Source organism: Mandrillus leucophaeus, unplaced genomic scaffold (genome assembly GCF_000951045.1).
Source record: "Mandrillus leucophaeus isolate KB7577 unplaced genomic scaffold, Mleu.le_1.0 Scaffold360, whole genome shotgun sequence".
NCBI lineage: Eukaryota > Metazoa > Chordata > Mammalia > Primates > Cercopithecidae > Mandrillus > Mandrillus leucophaeus.
The window spans coordinates 1,974,395-1,990,829 of NW_012103810.1; the positions used below are offsets into that span (position 1 = coordinate 1,974,395).

Consider the following 16,435-nt stretch of genomic DNA (forward strand, 5'->3'; position numbering starts at 1 on the left):
ATCTCCTGACCTCGTGATCCGCCCACCTCGGCCTCCCAAAGTGCTGGGATTACAGGCATGAGCCACCGCGCCCGGCAAAGCTTTCTCTTTAATAGCATATTCAGGACTCATGTCTCATATTCTCCTTGCATTATGTGTCAGTAATCCAACAGCAATCTTTCGTTTTTGTATCATGGGATACTTTTCAGGTGAAGCTCCCAGACCCCCTTATAAATATTTATTACATGGGTACTGCACTTATCAGAATGAAGGGAAACAAGGTACCAAAGAACTCACACCATAGAGAATCTATTACACATCTTTATCTTATTCTTTTTTCTGTAATCCTCTTGCTGTCCTTCTTTTCTACTTCCTACTGTGAAAGCTTACATATATTTTGTTTTATTAATTTGAATAAATTAACATATTCATGGCATAAAAAAAATCAGATCTTCTCTGAGCTCCCATATGTGTTAAGCACTCTGCCATGTAGTTTTTGGCCACGTTGGACCTTAACCTCAGGATGCTCAGAACTTAAAGGGGAGAAAGAAATATAAGCATTGGAAATGCCAAAGCAGGGAGTAGAAATGTCAAACCCGGGTGAAGAAATGCCAATGTGGGGTAAGCACAGGCTAGTAAGGGAACACAAGCAGAAGCCCCAGCTCTACCTGGGGGAGTCAATAAAGGCCTTCCAGGAGAAGTGACATTTGTGCTGGCACTGAGAGAACATAGAAATTCTCCAGATGGATTAGGTAAGGTGAAAGCCTTTCTAGGCAGAAGCCATAGCTTGTGCAAACACATAAAGTCATGAAATTACCTGACTTACTATTTGGAGAATAATAGGTAATTTTTAGTGCTCCTGTAAATTCTGTAAGACCAGGAATTCATGCTGTATCCTCAGCATTAGAATAATGCCTAGAGCATAGTAAGCACTGAATAAATATTTGTCGGATATAAGGAAACAAAGGAGGGAAAGAGCAATGGAGGAAGGAAACATAATTGAGGTGAGAGAGGTAAGAAAGGTTTGGCAATAAAAAATTTTGTTCATGACCTAGTTGGGAAGAGACAAGTATGAAAACACTCCTAATTGTTGTAAAAACTGACATGCCTTGAAAAGTACATAAAAAACATTATGAAGGTTCCGAGGAAGTAGAGGTCCACTTCAGATGAATGGATCAGAGAAGTTGTACTTGGTTTTGAATTGTTTGGCTTTTTAAAAACACATGGCGGTGCCCCATGCCATGGCTCATGCCTGTAATCCCAGCACTTTGGGAGGCTGAGGTGAGCAAATCAATTAAGGTTAGGAGTTCAAGACCAGCCTAACCAACATGGTGAAACCACGTCTCTACTAAAAATACAAAATTAGCTGGGCATAGTGGCACATTCCTGTAATCCCATCTACTGAAGAGAGGCGGAGGCAGGAGAATTACCTGAACCTGGGAGGCGGAGGTTACAGTGAGCCGAGATGACGACACTGCACACCAGCCTAGGCACTCTGAAAAATATATAAATAAATAAATTAAAATGTGGAATTGGAGAGAAGGTGTTGTGGTGGAAGAGGGATGTGTGAATTTGGGACTAGACTAGACAGCCTTGCTGACTCTGTCATAAATACATCAGTATTTTGTAGGCAGCCATTTATCAGCCTACACCACTTCCTTGGAAGCAAAACCTGACAGTCTCTGATGTTGTCTGTAGCAAACATGGTTTTCTTATGCATGAGGGTGTCTGTGTTTGTTTGTGCTTGCACCTGCACACCAGAGATTTGGGGACAGCTCTTTCCACAAAGACAAGACTAAAGGGGACACATCAACTGAAACACCAGCTGAACTATAAACAGATCTTTTAAAAATGCCCTTGGTGCCCATACGCTCCGTGTCTATGTGTGCACCTGCAGCACACAGAAGTACACACATAATTCTGAAAGCAGTGACCTGGCCAAGATTTTCAATGACTGTAAATAAATAGTACTTATTTTTATTTTTCTCAGTTCCATCCTATCTGGCTATACCTCAATTTTCATTTCAATATAAGGCTTATTGGGCACCAGTTATGTCTCCTTTGACCTGCTAGATACTGTAAGGATTTCATGTCAGAAAATGATTCATTACTCTCTCTCTCTCTACACACACACACACACACACACACACACACACACATATATATAAGATTACTAGCTGTGTGCCAGGCAATATTCTAAATACCAAGGATGCATCATGGAATAAAAAGAACCAATCCTTGTCCTGGTGAAGTTTACTTTCTGGGAGCTGGGTGCAGAGAAGTCATAAAAATTGGTATCTTTTAGGGTTATACATGCTTTGTGAGACCAGTAAAGCAGGGTAAGAGGGAAAGAGAGTGGGAGCACTGGGGACCAGGAATAGCCTGTCCAGTAATGTGACATTTGAATAAGGACTTGAAAAAAAGAATAAGCAAAGGAAATATCTGGGGGAGGAGTGTTCCAGGGCCAGGAAACAACTAAAGACCGTAAGGCAGGAGCATGCCTGACAGTGTGTAAGGCCACATGGCCAGAGCAGAATAGGCAAGGCAGAGGGCAGCAGGAGCTGAGGCCAGGGGTGGGATGAGGCTCAGTCCTATCAGGCCTGTGGGCCATTGTGGGGACTTTGGCTTTACTCTGAGTGAGATGAACAGCCATTGCAGATTGTGAGCGGAGAAGTGGCATGTTCTGATTTACTTCCTGCTTTCTGATTTTGCGGTGGAGGATAGACTGCAGGATGAAAGGGTGGAAGCAGGAAAACTTACAAAATGATGGACTAGACCAGGCGAGCAACAGTGGAGGTGAGGAGAAGCAAGCTCATCGTTGATATATTCTGAACTTTGAACTGACAGGATTTGCTGATGGGTTAGATGTAGAGTATGAAAGGAGTCAACTATGATATCTAGATTTTTGGTCTGACAGCTGGAAGGCCGAAGGTGCAGGTAACTGAGATAGGAGAGAGTGCAGGAAGAGCAGATCTGGGAGATGTCAGGACCTCAGTTTTGAACACATTAATTTTGAGATACCTACTAGTGAGGAGTTGGATATACAGCTCTAGGGCTAGAGATATAAATTTGGGAATCACAGCAGTTTGATGGTTTTTTAAAGCTGTGAAACTGAATAAAATGACCTAGAGAGTGGGTGTAGGAAAAAAAAAAATCTCAGAACTGAGCGTTGGGGCATTAATGTTTGGAGGTCAGGGAGATGAAGAGGAACCAGCACTGGAGACTGAAAAAGAGAGGCCCGGTAGATAGAAGGAGAGTTGAGAGTGCGTGCTGAAGCCAGGTGAAGAAAGTGTTTCAAGGAGAATGGAATAATAAACTGTTGTCAGATGTTGGAGAGAGATCAAGAGAGATCAGGTTAAGGCCCATGAGTTGATTTATCAGCGCTGAAGTCTTTGACACCTTTGATGAGCTATTTCAGTGGTGCAATTGGGGTGGTGGCGGGGTGGGGGATAGCCTGATTAGAGTGCCTTCAAATAGGATGGGAGGAAACAAAGATTAGTAGTATAGAATACTCTTTGAAGTATAACTATAAAGAGAAGTAGAAAAACTGGGCCATAGTTGGTGAAGAATTGTGGGATCAAGTCAAGCTTTTAATTTTTTCTTCTGAGATAGGAAAAGTTGTCTTGATGGGAATCATCCTAGTCAGGAGGAAAAATGCAACGATTCTGAAGAAGGGGAGAATTGTTGAAGTGATGTCCTTGTGCACAAGTGGAAGATGGTTGGCCTTGATTGGAAGGACTGTTTATGCTCCCTAGTGTGTTACTAGGCTACAGGTGCAGGCAGGATGGTAAATGTAGTCATGGAACATGTGTAAATTTTCTTTTGATTGTTTATGTTTTCTCATGAAATAAGATATAAAAGAGTGGAGGCATTGGAGGTTTAAAGAGAGAAGCTAAGAGATTGTTGCCAAAGAACAGGAGAAAGTCATTGACTAGGTAAATATAGTAGGATTGTTGGGCAACATGAGGGGCCACTTGAAGTAAAAGTGAGACCAGTCAGCATGGTCATATGATTTTCTCCATCTATGTACAGCCAAGTGGAAACAGAGTTGGCAGAGCATTAGACTTAGCTGGGGTTTGCTGGGTAAATAAGAGGAATGGAGAAAGAAGCAAGGGAATGATTATGATAATGGATTGCAGAAACAGAGTTGGATAAGGAAAGAAATGAGGACAGGGATGAAAGGTGAGAGTGAAAAGATGGTAGAATTAACAGAGTGTAGATCCCATGGGGTCTAAAGAATTGTGATAATCAAATCCTTGACATTTGTAGTGCTTCAGGGTGTATACAAAGTGCTTTGGGCTCATTTGCATCATAACCCTATGAGGTAGGTAGGGCAGATGGTGGTGGTGGTGGTAGTGATTTTCATTATATAGATGAGGCAGGATTCAAAGAGGTAAATGACTTAATCAAAAATCACACAGTGCCAGTGTGCAGTGTCTCACACCTGTAATCCCAGCACTTTGGGAGGCTGAGGCAGGTGGATCACCTGAGGTCAGGAGTTTGAGACTAGCCTGGCCAACATGGTGAAGCCCTGTCTCTACTAAAAATACAGAAATTAGCTAGGTGTGGTGTTGGGCACCTGTAATCTCAGCTACTTGGTAGACTGAGGCAGGAGAATCGCTTGAACCCAGGAGGCAGAGGTTGCAGTAAGCCAAGATCATGCCATTGCACTCCAGCCTGGGTGACAGAGTGAAACTCCATCTCAAAAAAAAAAAAAAAAAAAAAAATTCACACAACAAGTCAGTGGTAAAGCATAGACTGAACCCAGGTCTCTTTTATATGTAGTCTTTGTGTGATGTCTGCTTACAGATTACTCAGTCTTGCTGAAGAAATGGAATGTAGAAGACAACTTGAGAGAATATGTAATCACCTGTTCAGTTCTATGGTGTGGAATGGTATAAGGAGTTTACTCATTCAGTAATACATATTGAAAGCTTAGTAGATACAAGGCATTATAAGGACTAAGGAAACACCAGTGAACAAGACAGGAAAAAAAAAGTCCTGAGTTTTAGAGCAGTTTGTCTGTGATTCTTCTAAGGCATCATGTTTTGGTTAAAAGCAGGTTGTACTAAAAAGTTAGACAACTTGTTTTTCTGCTACTTACTGTGTATAACATTGTTACTTCAACTCACCCTGCCTTAGTGGGGGTTCCCATGGATAAACTGATTGTGGCTTTGCAAGTTCTCCCTTACCTAAAAATGCTATGTGTTTGGATCTGTATTCTAGCCTAAAGAAATAGTTGCTCTGAAGTGTCATCATCTAACTTGCTGATCTAAACAGTGGAAATGCCACATCTTACTTTATAGTGATAAGACCCTGTTTACATAGTAAGATGCTGCACAAACATGCATTCTAAAATAATCCTCCAGTTTTGAAACCTGGGAATTCTGAAAAGGGGACAGGTCACGTGGCACCTGCAGGTCCCACAGCCCCCATCTTTAACCTACGATATCTGAGAACCTATTAAAAGCTTTAAGGTCGTGCGGGTGCGGTGGCTCACGTCTGTAATCCCAACACTTTTGGGAGGCCAAGGCAAGCAGATCACCTGAGGTCAGGAGTTGAAGATCCGCCTGACCAATGTGGAGAAACCCTGTCTCAACTAAAAACACAAAATTAGTCAGGCATGGTTGCACATACCTGTAATCCTAGCTACTCGGGAGGCTGAGGCAGGAGAATCGCTTGAACACTGGAGGTGGAGGTTGCGGTGAGCCAAGATCATGCCATTGCACTCCAGCCTGGGCAACAAGAGTGAAACTCCGTCTCAAAAAAAAAAAAAAAATGCTTTAAGGTCAGGCACAGTGGTTCATACTTATAATCCAAGCACTTTAGGAGGCTGAGTTGGGAGGATCTCTTGAGACCAGGAATTTGAGACCAACCTAGGCAACAGAGCAAGACCTTGCCTCTACAAAAAAATTTTTTAATTAGCTGGGCGTGGTGGTGTGCGTTTGTAGTCCCAGCCACCCGGGAGGCTGAGGTGGGAGGATTGCTTGAGCCCAGGAGTTCAAGATTACAATGAGCTTTGATTGTGCCACTGCACTCCAGCCTGGGCAACAGGGCAAGACCTGTCTCTGAAAGAAAAAAGCTTTGAAATAACTAATGACTTCTTCCCCCTCTTCTTACTCCTTCCTGATATGATTTAGGCCTGGAAGAAACGCTGGTTTATCCTACGGAGTGGCCGGATGAGCGGTGACCCAGATGTTCTGGAATACTACAAGAACGATCACTCCAAGAAGCCTCTGCGGATCATCAACCTGAACTTCTGTGAGCAGGTGGATGCAGGCCTGACCTTTAACAAGAAGGAGCTGCAGGATAGTTTTGTGTTTGACGTCAAGACCAGCGAGCGCACCTTTTACCTGGTGGCTGAGACAGAAGAGGACATGAATAAGTGGGTCCAGAGCATCTGCCAGATCTGTGGCTTCAATCAGGCTGAGGAGAGCACAGGTATGAGAACACACACAGATCTTTCTCACAGGGGGTTGAGGCGAGTCCCTTGGATTCCTGGAGCATTGACAGCAGGCTCTAGCTAAGGTTTCCTGTTGGAAGAGGGTTCATAGATAAAGGGTAAAGAGTGAAGGGGTTGGCCAAATATTAGAGGGACACCTGGCCCTAATTATGCTCTAACAGGAAAGCAAAAAAAAGTGTTAGGGTTGGGATAAAGCTAAAGGTATTTGTGGTGTTTCCTCAGGTGCCTCAACACCACTGCCATTCCTCATCCCTCCCGCTTTCTCTCTTCCCTGTGCTGTCCAGCACTCTGTGTCCCATTACCTGTCACCCATCCCATAGGGAAGGTCTCAGCTTGGTCCCTCCTCTGCTTCACCTCTGTCTGTCCTAGCCCATTTCAGGCCATCCTGCACAGTCACACTTGACCCTTGTTTGTGTGGGTTCTTTGTGATGATTATTGATGATCCAGTGTTCATTTATGTTCACTTGGGATGGACGGATAAAAGGAGAAAACAGTCATTTATGTTTGGGTTTTGATAATCTTCACAAAAGAGTAGCTCACCTTTTTGAAATTAGTGTTAAATTGTAGAAATGCTCCTTAACATTTGTTTAGGCTCATCTCAAACTCTGTGGGATGGTTAAAGAGCAGAGTTTTTTCTGGGGTGGTAGAATTGACCCAGCAATTCTACTCCTAGGCATATTGCCAAAACATGTTCACACAAAAATGTGCACAAGAATGTTCACAGCAGTATTACTTATAATAGCCAAAAAGTGAAAACAACCCAAATATCCATCAATAAATCAAATATGGTATATACATATAACTAAGCCACAAAATGGTGTGAAGTACTGAAAACATGTTAAGTGAAAGAAGACAGAGCGAACCATCTTTTTTTGATTCCATTTATGTGAAGGTTCAGAGTAGGCAAATCCACAGAGACAGAAAATACATTGGTGGTGACAGAGAGTGACGGTATGAGAAGCGACTGCTCATGAGTATGGGGTTTCTTTTTGGAGTGGTAAAAATGTTCTGGAATTAGATAGTGATAGTTGTACACTTTCATGAGTATACTAAAAACCACTGTATTTTACACTTTAAAATGCTGAAATTTATGGCATGTAAATTATGTCTCATTCTTTAAAAAAAGTTCCTCAGGTGATTCTGAGGACCAGCCAGGTTAGGGAGCCCCTAGACATAGGACCAGCTTCATGGAGATATGAACTGTAGCATCACAAAGAGCCCCATCCTTAGAAGGCCTTGCACTTGGTTTAACACTCCACTATTACTATCTTGAAGTTCTTGATAGTTTTTTTAACAGGAAGTTCTGCATTTTCATTTTACACTGGGCTCTGCAAATTATGTAGCCAGACATTCCTGAACGAGATGTCCTAATCTAGGAATTCTGTGATTTTTATCTTCCTTGGGGAAGGATAATGAGCCCCTATTTATTAAGTTCTTTAGTATAATCTTCTTGCTTCCTGAGTGGAATTTCCTGTTTTCCCCAAATCTTTGTCATTTTATAGGTTTCATGGAGATTTTTTTCCCTTTATTTTATTCCTGATGAAGAGCAATGCATGTTCAGTGAAAAAAAAGTCAGGGAGGGAAAGGGGCTGCAGCCGGGGCAACATAGCAAGACTAGAGTTCTGTGACGCAATCATGGTTCACTGTAACATTTTTATTTCGATAAAAAATAAAAATTAGCTGGGCACGGTAGCATGCCTGTAATCCCAGCTACTAGGGAAGCTGAGGTGGGAGGATTGGTTGATGCCAGGAATTCAAGGTTGCAGTGAGCTGTGATCACACCACTGCACTCCAGCCTGGATGAGAGTACGAGACCCTGTATCCAAAAAAAAAAACCAAAAAGTTGGGGGTGAGGAATAAGAAATGAATTAAAAGGCCAGGGAGCTGGGCATGGTGGTTCCCTCCTGTAATCCCAGCACTTTGGGAGGCTGAGGCAGGCGGATCACCCGAGGCCTGGAATTCAACACCAGCCTGACCAATATGGTGAAACCCCGTCTCTACTAAAAATACAAAAATTAGGCTGTGATGGTGTGCGCCTGTATTCCCAGCTACTCAGGAGGCAGAAGCAAGAAAATTACTTCAACTCAGGAGGCAGAGGTTGCCGAAAGCCGAGATCACGCCACTGCACTCCAGCCTGGGTAACAGAGGGAAACCCTGTCTCAAAAAAAAAAAAAAAATGAGGCTGGGCACAGTGGCTCAGGCCTGTAATCCCAACAGTTTGGAAGGCCAAGGTGGGTGGATCACTGAAGATCAGGAGTTCAAGACCAGCCTGGCCAACATGGTGAAACCCCATCTCTACTAAAAATACAAAAATTAACCAGGCGTGGTAGTGAGTGCCTGTAATCCCAGCTACTAGGAAAGCTGAGGCAGGAGAATCGCTTGAACCCGGGAGGCAGAGGTTGCAGTGAGCTGAGATGGTGCCTGGGCAATAAGAATGAAACTCCGTCTCCAGAAAAAAAAAAAAAAAAAAAAAAAAGCAGGCGAAAAAAACTCCACAAAACCACCAGTCTCAAAGCTTTCATAAATGTTAGCAGTGGCAAATCTATCTGGGTCTGCAGCAACCTCAGTTCTTGCCTCCTCAGAAGAAAGAATTCAGCCAAAGGGCATAAGGCAGAGTGAGAGACTGAGGCATGTTTTAGAAGAGGGGTGAAAGTTTATTAAAAAGTGTTAGAGCGGAAACAAAAGGAAGTAAATAACACTTGGAAGAGGGCCAAGCGGGCAACTTGAGAGATTTCAGTGCTCTGTTTGACCTTTGATCTGGAGTTTTAGACATTGGCATGCTTCCGGGGGGTTGTGTCTCTTCTCCCCTGATTCTTCCCTTGGAGAGGGCTATCTGCATGTGCAGTGGCCTGCCACACTTTGGAGGAGCTGCATGCACAGTGTCTTTACTAAAGCTGTACACATGCCCACTTGAGGTGTTCTTTTACCAGTCAAGTGTTCCTAGAGGAAGTCCAAATACCAGTTAAACTCTACCATTTTGCCTTATAATGTGCGCGCTTGAGCCCACTTGCCTGTCTCCTAGATCTTATCAGAAAGCTGCTGATCACCAGTTTCAGGTGCTTTCTATCTATTGGGAGACCCTCTTTCCCCAGCATCAGCTGCAACCAGTTGTTATTTTAGAGAGTTTAACCGCCTGACTCTCACCTGATGGTTGTCTGACGTTCCTGGTGGGACGTGGGCGGGAGCCTCTCTTGCCCTGCCCGTGTCTGCCTGGCTACCTACTCTAACCATGTGAGAAATGGGTCCAAGAAGTACCTCAGCTTTTTAAGAAATAGGTATGATGAGGGGAAAATAATAACCAAAAAGCAAATGGCTTTTAATTGAATTATTTTCTTGTGGGATTAGAGGTGTTCTCATCAAGAAAATAATATTCTTGAGATGTGGCAAAAATTACTTGGTGCAGATATCTTTCTTAAAAATCACATATTTAAAAGATATTGTCTGAATCCCTTTACTGCATAGGACTTCAGTACAATGAAAATGTGGGAACTACATTATCTGGGCTTGCTTTCTTTGGTAGCAACGTTCATTTGTTCATTCACACATTATTCATTCAGCAAACCTTATGGGGCATTTATTTTATGCAAGTTCCTGTCATAACCAATGAGGCTACAAAGATGAACAGTAGAGTCTCAGTGCTCAGACATCATAGCCTAGAGGAGGGGACAGGCATGCAACCAGATAGTCACAGAGTCATGCTGTAACAGGAATCACCAAGATTAGTGACACATATACAACCAGCTTAGGCCTCCCTAAGGAGGAGAGTATTAGAGGGTGACAAATAATTGAGTATTTTGTCAATAGCCTTATTAAATAATATATTTCCTGGCCAGGTGCAGTGACTCACTCCTGTAATCACAGTACTTTGGGAGGCCGAGGCGGGCGGATCACGAGGTCAGGAGATTGAGACCATCCTGGATAACACGGTGAAACCCGTCTCTACTAAAAATACAAAAAATTAGCCGGGCGTGGTGGTGGGCACCTGCAGTCCCAGCTACTCGGGAGGCTGAGAGAGGAGAATGGCGTGAACCCAGAAGGCAGAGCTTGCAGTGAGTCAAGATAGTGCTACTGCACTCTAGCCTGGGCGACAGAGCGAGACTCCATCTCAAAAAAAAAAAAAAAAAAAATTATATGTATATATTTCCTAGCCTGTAATCCCAGCTACTTCGGAGGCTAAGAGGGGAAGATTGCTTGAGTCCAGGAGTTCAAGACTGCACTGAGCTGTATTTTTTTAAGAGGCAGGGTCTTGTGAGCCCTGTCACCCAGGCTGGGGTACAGTGGCATAATCACAGCTCACTGCAGCCTCAAACTCCTGGGCTCAAACAATGTTCCCACATCAGGCTCCCAAGTAGCTGGGACTGTAGGCATGCACTACTGCACCTGGCTGGGAAATATATTATTTTCTTCTTTTGATTTTTGGAGATGGAATCTTGCTCTGTCGTCCAGGCTGGGGTGCAGTGGCATGATCTCGGCTTACTGCAACCTCCACCTCCCAGGTTCAAGCAGTTCTCCTGCCTCAGCCTCCCCAGTAGCTGGGATTACAGGCATGCACCACTACACCTGGCTAATTTTTGTATTTTTAATAGAGACAGCGCTTCACCCTGTTGTCCAGGCTGGTCTCAAGCTCCTGACCTCAAGTGATCCACCCACCTCGGCCTCCCAAAGTGCTGGGATTACAGGTGTGAGCCATCACGCCCGGCCAGAAATATATTCAGATAGATAGATATCTGTGTGTGTGTATTTTTTAATATATATATATACACACACACACAAATATGTATATACACATACGCATGTATATATTTTCTTAAGCCTTTTTCAGGGAATTATTTTATTAAATGTCTTGTGTTTTAATTTATCAAAGCAAGAATATCGTCTGTGATAGCGGTTATTTGTGAGATCCTTCTGTTGAAAACAATTGGCTTTTCTTCTGTCTCAGAGGAGAATCTGGTTATGTTTTAATTTTGTGGCTCTCTTAAACTGGATTATATCTGTAAAACCTTCAGGTAAAAAATTAAAACTTAATTATTCATTCAGTGTTTTTTTTGTTTTTGTTTTTGTTTTTTTTTTTGACTGAGAGTTGGGATCTGAGGAGAAACAGAAAGTTAACATTTGACTACTTTTTTTTGTGTAGTAGCCTATTTCATTTAATCACTTTATCACCTTTATTTCAGTTTTTCAAATGACGAAATTGAGTACTTTTTCTTCCCTGCCCAGCACTTTTATAACTCCCCAGGGCTAAAGATCTTCTTCATCTACCCACCCCGCATCCTTGGCTGGGTTCAGAAGGGCTACCCAACTCTTATCAGCCCCAGAAACTCTTCCTTAATGCAACACTGCTTTCCTTTTACTGGGGCCTGTTGAGAACAATCCAATCACCTGAGTCTTCATGTCAGTACCTGCCTTAGGTGAAAAGCACCTGACCCTTGGTGATCACAAAAAGAAATTATCTCAGCTGTGTATTGACCATCTATTCTGTGAAAATTGAGACTTTACATAAATTCCCACTAAAAAGTCACAGTAAGCCTTTCAAACAGCAACGATTTGACCCAAGGTCACACAGCTAGAAGATGGGAAAGTTGGGATTCTAGTCTAACCCAGACCTGACGTTGCATTATAATATGCTGTCTTTTTGTCCCTGTTCTTCTGGAATATAAGCATCTGCCAGAAACAGGCCTGGATATTTTTGCTCCTTTGGACACTATGCATTGTACTGGAAGCACCCACCAGGGGTCCCTATGGTAGGCTGAGGTTCTCCCTCCTTACTAACCCATATTGCCAAAGTCCTTGGTCTGGAATATTCCTAATTTAGTAATTTCAAGAGCTTTAATCTAGTCATCAGGCTCTATTGGTTAGTCTGTACGCTGGGGACAAGGGTGTCTGAGTTCAAATCACTACTCTGTGATTACATGAGCAGGTCACTCAATAAAGTCTCAGCTTCCTTTTGTAAAATAGGGATAACATACTTTCTGTTCTCACCCCATGCTTCTGCTTCTCCATGGATGCATCCAGACAGACCTAGAACCCACTGGCAGAACCTCAAGTTGCACATTTCCCAAAGGACTGTTCACATTGTTTTCTGTGTAGGGGTATCCCCTGGAGTTGTTCAAGCCAGTGTTCCTGCCCCTGGTTTGCTCCTGTAGGGGCTTCATCATATGTGGAGCCTCTTTCAAGCAGATACTCCCTCTTTTCCTTTCTTTCCTTCCTTCCATCTGTTCATCTGTCCATTCGTCTGTCTGTCTGTCTGTCTCTCTCATTTGTCTGTCTGTCTGTGCCCAGGCTGGAGTGCAGTGGCACAATCATGACCTCCCAGGCTCAAGTGATCCTCCTGCCTCAGCCTCCAAGTAACTGGGACTACAGTTGTGCACCATCACACCCAGCTAAATTTCTTAATTTTTGTAGAGACAGGGTCTCACTATATTGCCCAGTGTATTAGTCCATTTTCATACTGCTGATAAAGACATACCTGAAACTGGGCAATTTATGGGAAAAAAAAAAAAAAAAAAAAGAGGTTTAATGGATCTACAGTTCCATATGGCTGGGGAGGCCTCACAATCATGGCGGAAGGTAAGGAGGAGCAAGTTATGTCTTACATGGATGACAGCAGGCCAAGAGAGAGCTCATGCAGGGGAACTCCTCTTTTTAAAACCATCAGATATCATGAGAACAACCTGGGAAAGACCTGCCCCATGATTCAATTACCTCCCACCAGGTCCTTCCAACAACATGTGAGAATTCAAGATGAGATTTGGGTGGGGACACAGCCAAACCATGTCATTCCACCCCTGCCCCCTCTCAAATCTCATGTCCTCACATTTTAAAACCAATCATGCCTTCTGAACAGTCCCCCAAAGTCTTCACTCATCCAAGACAAGGCCTTCTGCTTATGAGCCTGTAAAATCAAAAGCAAGTTAGTTATTTCCTAGGTACAATGGGGATACAAGCATTGGGTAAATACAGCCATTCTAAATGGGAGAAATTGGCCAAAACAAAGGGGCTACAGGCCCCATGCAAGTCCACAGTCCAGTGGGGCAGTCAAATCTTAAAGCTCCAAAATGATCTCCTTTGACTCCCTGTTTCACATTCAGGTCACACTGATGCAAGAGGTGGGTTCCCACGGCCTTGGGCAGCTCCACCCCTATAGCTTTGCAGGGTATAGCCTCCCTTCGGGCTGATATCATGGGCTAGCATTGAATGTCTGCAGCTTTTCCAGGCACACAGTGTAAGCTGTCAGTGGATCTACCGTTCTGGGGTCTGGAGGATGGTGGCCCTTCTCTCACAGCTCCACTAGATGGTGCCCCAGAAGGGACTCTGTGTGGGGGGCTTCGACCCCACATTTCCCTTCTGCACTGCCCTAGCAGAGGTTTTCCATGAGGACACCATGCCTGCAACAAACTTCTGCCTGGGCATCCAGACTTCCATACATCCTCTGAAATCTAGGCAGAGTTTCCTAAACCTCAGTTGCTGACTTCTGTGTGCCTGCAGGCTCAACACCATGTGGAAGCTGCCAAGGCTTGGGGCTTCCACCCTCTGAAGCAACAGCCCAAGCTGTACCTTGGCCCCTTTTAGTCATGGCTAGAGTGGCTGGGACACAGGGCACCAAGTCCCTAGGCTGCGCACAGCAGAGGGACCCTGGGCCCAGCCCACAAAACCGTTTTTTCCTCCCAGGCCTCTGGGCCTGGCTGCCGTGAAGACCTCTGACATGGCCTGGAGACGTTTTCCCCATTGTCTTGGGGAATAACATTCATCTCCTCCTTACTTACGCAAATTTCTGCAGCCAGCTTGAGTTTCTCCTCAGAAAATGGGATTTTCTTTTCTATTACATTGTCAGACTGCAGATTTTCCAAACTTTTATGTTCTGCTTCCCTTATAAAAATGAATGCCTTTAACAGCACACAAGTCACCTCTTAAATGCTTTGCTGCTTAGAAATTTCTTCCCCCAGATACCGTGAATCATCTCTGTCAGGTTCAGAGTTCCACAAATCTCTAGGGCAGGGGCAAAATGCTGTCAGCCTCTTTGCTAAAATATAACAAGAGTCACCTTTGCTCCAGTTTCCAACAAGTTCCTCATCTCCATCTCAGACCACCTCAGCCTGGACTTTATTGTCTATGTCACAGTGATCATTTTTGTCAAAGCCATTCACAAGTCTCTAGGAAGTTCCAAACTTTCCCACATTTTCCTGTCTTCTTCTGAGCCCCCCAATCTGTTCCAACCCTACCTATTACCCAGTTCCAGTCACTTCCATATTTTCGGGTACCTTTTCAGCAGCGTCCCACTGTACTGGTACCAATTTTCTGTAATAGTCCATTTTCACACTGCTGATTATACCCAAGACTGGGCAATTTCCAAAAAAAAAAAAAAAAAAAAAACAGACTTAATGGACTTACAATTCCATGTGGCTGGGGAGGCCTCACAATGATGGCAGAAGGCAAGAAGGAGCAAATCATGTCTTACATGGATGGCAGCAGGCCATGAGAGAGAGCTTGTGCAGGGGAACTCCTCTTTTTAAAACCATCAGATATCAAGAGACTTATTCACTATCATGAGAAAAGCACAGGAAAGACCTGCCTCCATGATTCAATTACCTCCCACCGGATCCTTCCCACAACACATGGGAATTCAAGATGAGATTTGGGTGGGGACACAGCCAAACCATATCACCCAGGCTTGTCTTGAACTCCTGGGCTCAAGTGATCCACCTGCCTTGGCCTCCCAAAGTGCTGGGATTACAAGTATGAACCACTGTGCCCAACTACTTTTTTTTTTTAAAGAGTTGTGATAGGACTCATATAAAAACTTATGTGTTTACTTTCAGCTAGAAGAGGTTTGTGGCAGATGGAGACTGTTTTTTCACCCTTCTTGCCACCTCCAGATTCTTATTTCTACTGCCACCTTCCAGTCTTCACATATTCCAACCAAAAATGTCTAGGATAAAACCTGCATGCTCAAGACCAGACCAGGAGTGAAAGTGAGTTTAAAATCGACATAAGGTTGGAGGAAACACTCTCTTGATAGAGAACTCGTTTCAAAAGGAAACCAGGAATGATGTGCTAGAAGGAAAAGCAGTTGCAGGAACACATATCAAGATTCTGTATCATATATGTGGGATTTATTTTTGCTTATTTTGTGTGTGTGTGTGCACCAACGAAAAAACCTCACCTGCCTTTTGGAATCAAAATAGCTGTCAGTCCTCAGAGTAAGGAAGCAGAGAGCTGCTCTGAGCTGTGTTTACAAGCAAGCAGATCCAAGTCCTCACATTTGTGGCTCAGTCGTGGGCAGCTATCCCTGACCAGATGTACCACACACAAAAAGAGCCGTCTCTCAGTAGAGAGCTTCGATGAATTATTCATGTGCTCAGGAGTCATTCTCTGTTAGGAAAGCCATCACCCCTTTTGAATCCTCAAAGCTGAGGACTTCTCTTTTCCTTTTATCCCCTCCCTCCTCCATGTATTCAGTAGCTATTCTAGGGCCTGCACAGCCACTATCACAGGGATGCCAAAAGACAGCTAGTTGCACTTGAGTCTCAACCTTGCTACTTATTTACCTTATTGATGTTGAATAAATAACTTTCCCTCTTGGAGGTTTTATCATCTGTAAATTGGAGATGATGCTCCTCACAGCGTTGTTGGGAAGTTGCATAGGTAAAGCTTGGAGAACGTACAGGTACACATTGTGAACAGCAGCTGCTCACTTCATTTTTTGCTTGTAGTGGTCGTAGCAGTAGTAGTGATGATTTTTGTGTCTGTAGGACAAGATGAACAGAATATAATTTAAATATTCGGTGTTTTTACAGAACTTTATAGTTTACACAACACTTACGCAGTCTCATTTAAGCATGAGGAAACAAAGTGAGATAGGTAGGGGCTGATAATATCATTCCTATCGCACGAGCAAGGAAACTAAGACTTAAAGACACTAAGTGATGATGCCAGAAAGCAGAGTGGCAGGGCCCCAAATCCAACGCTTTTGACTCCCGTCTATGGCTGTGTCCT

General features: G+C 43.7%; 1 protein-coding gene across 2 annotated transcripts in view; it reads left to right on the forward strand.

Moving 5' to 3' along the window:
* Positions 1-16,435, forward strand: part of GAB2 (GRB2-associated binding protein 2) — a 205,922-nt gene that overhangs the window by 136,862 nt on the left and 52,625 nt on the right. For both annotated transcript variants that reach the window (XM_011989704.1, XM_011989705.1), the window contains exon 2: positions 6,120-6,420. In XM_011989704.1, coding sequence (XP_011845094.1) covers positions 6,159-6,420 — 262 coding nt within the window. In that variant the 5' untranslated portion in view covers positions 6,120-6,158. The remainder of the gene's footprint in view (positions 1-6,119; positions 6,421-16,435) is intronic.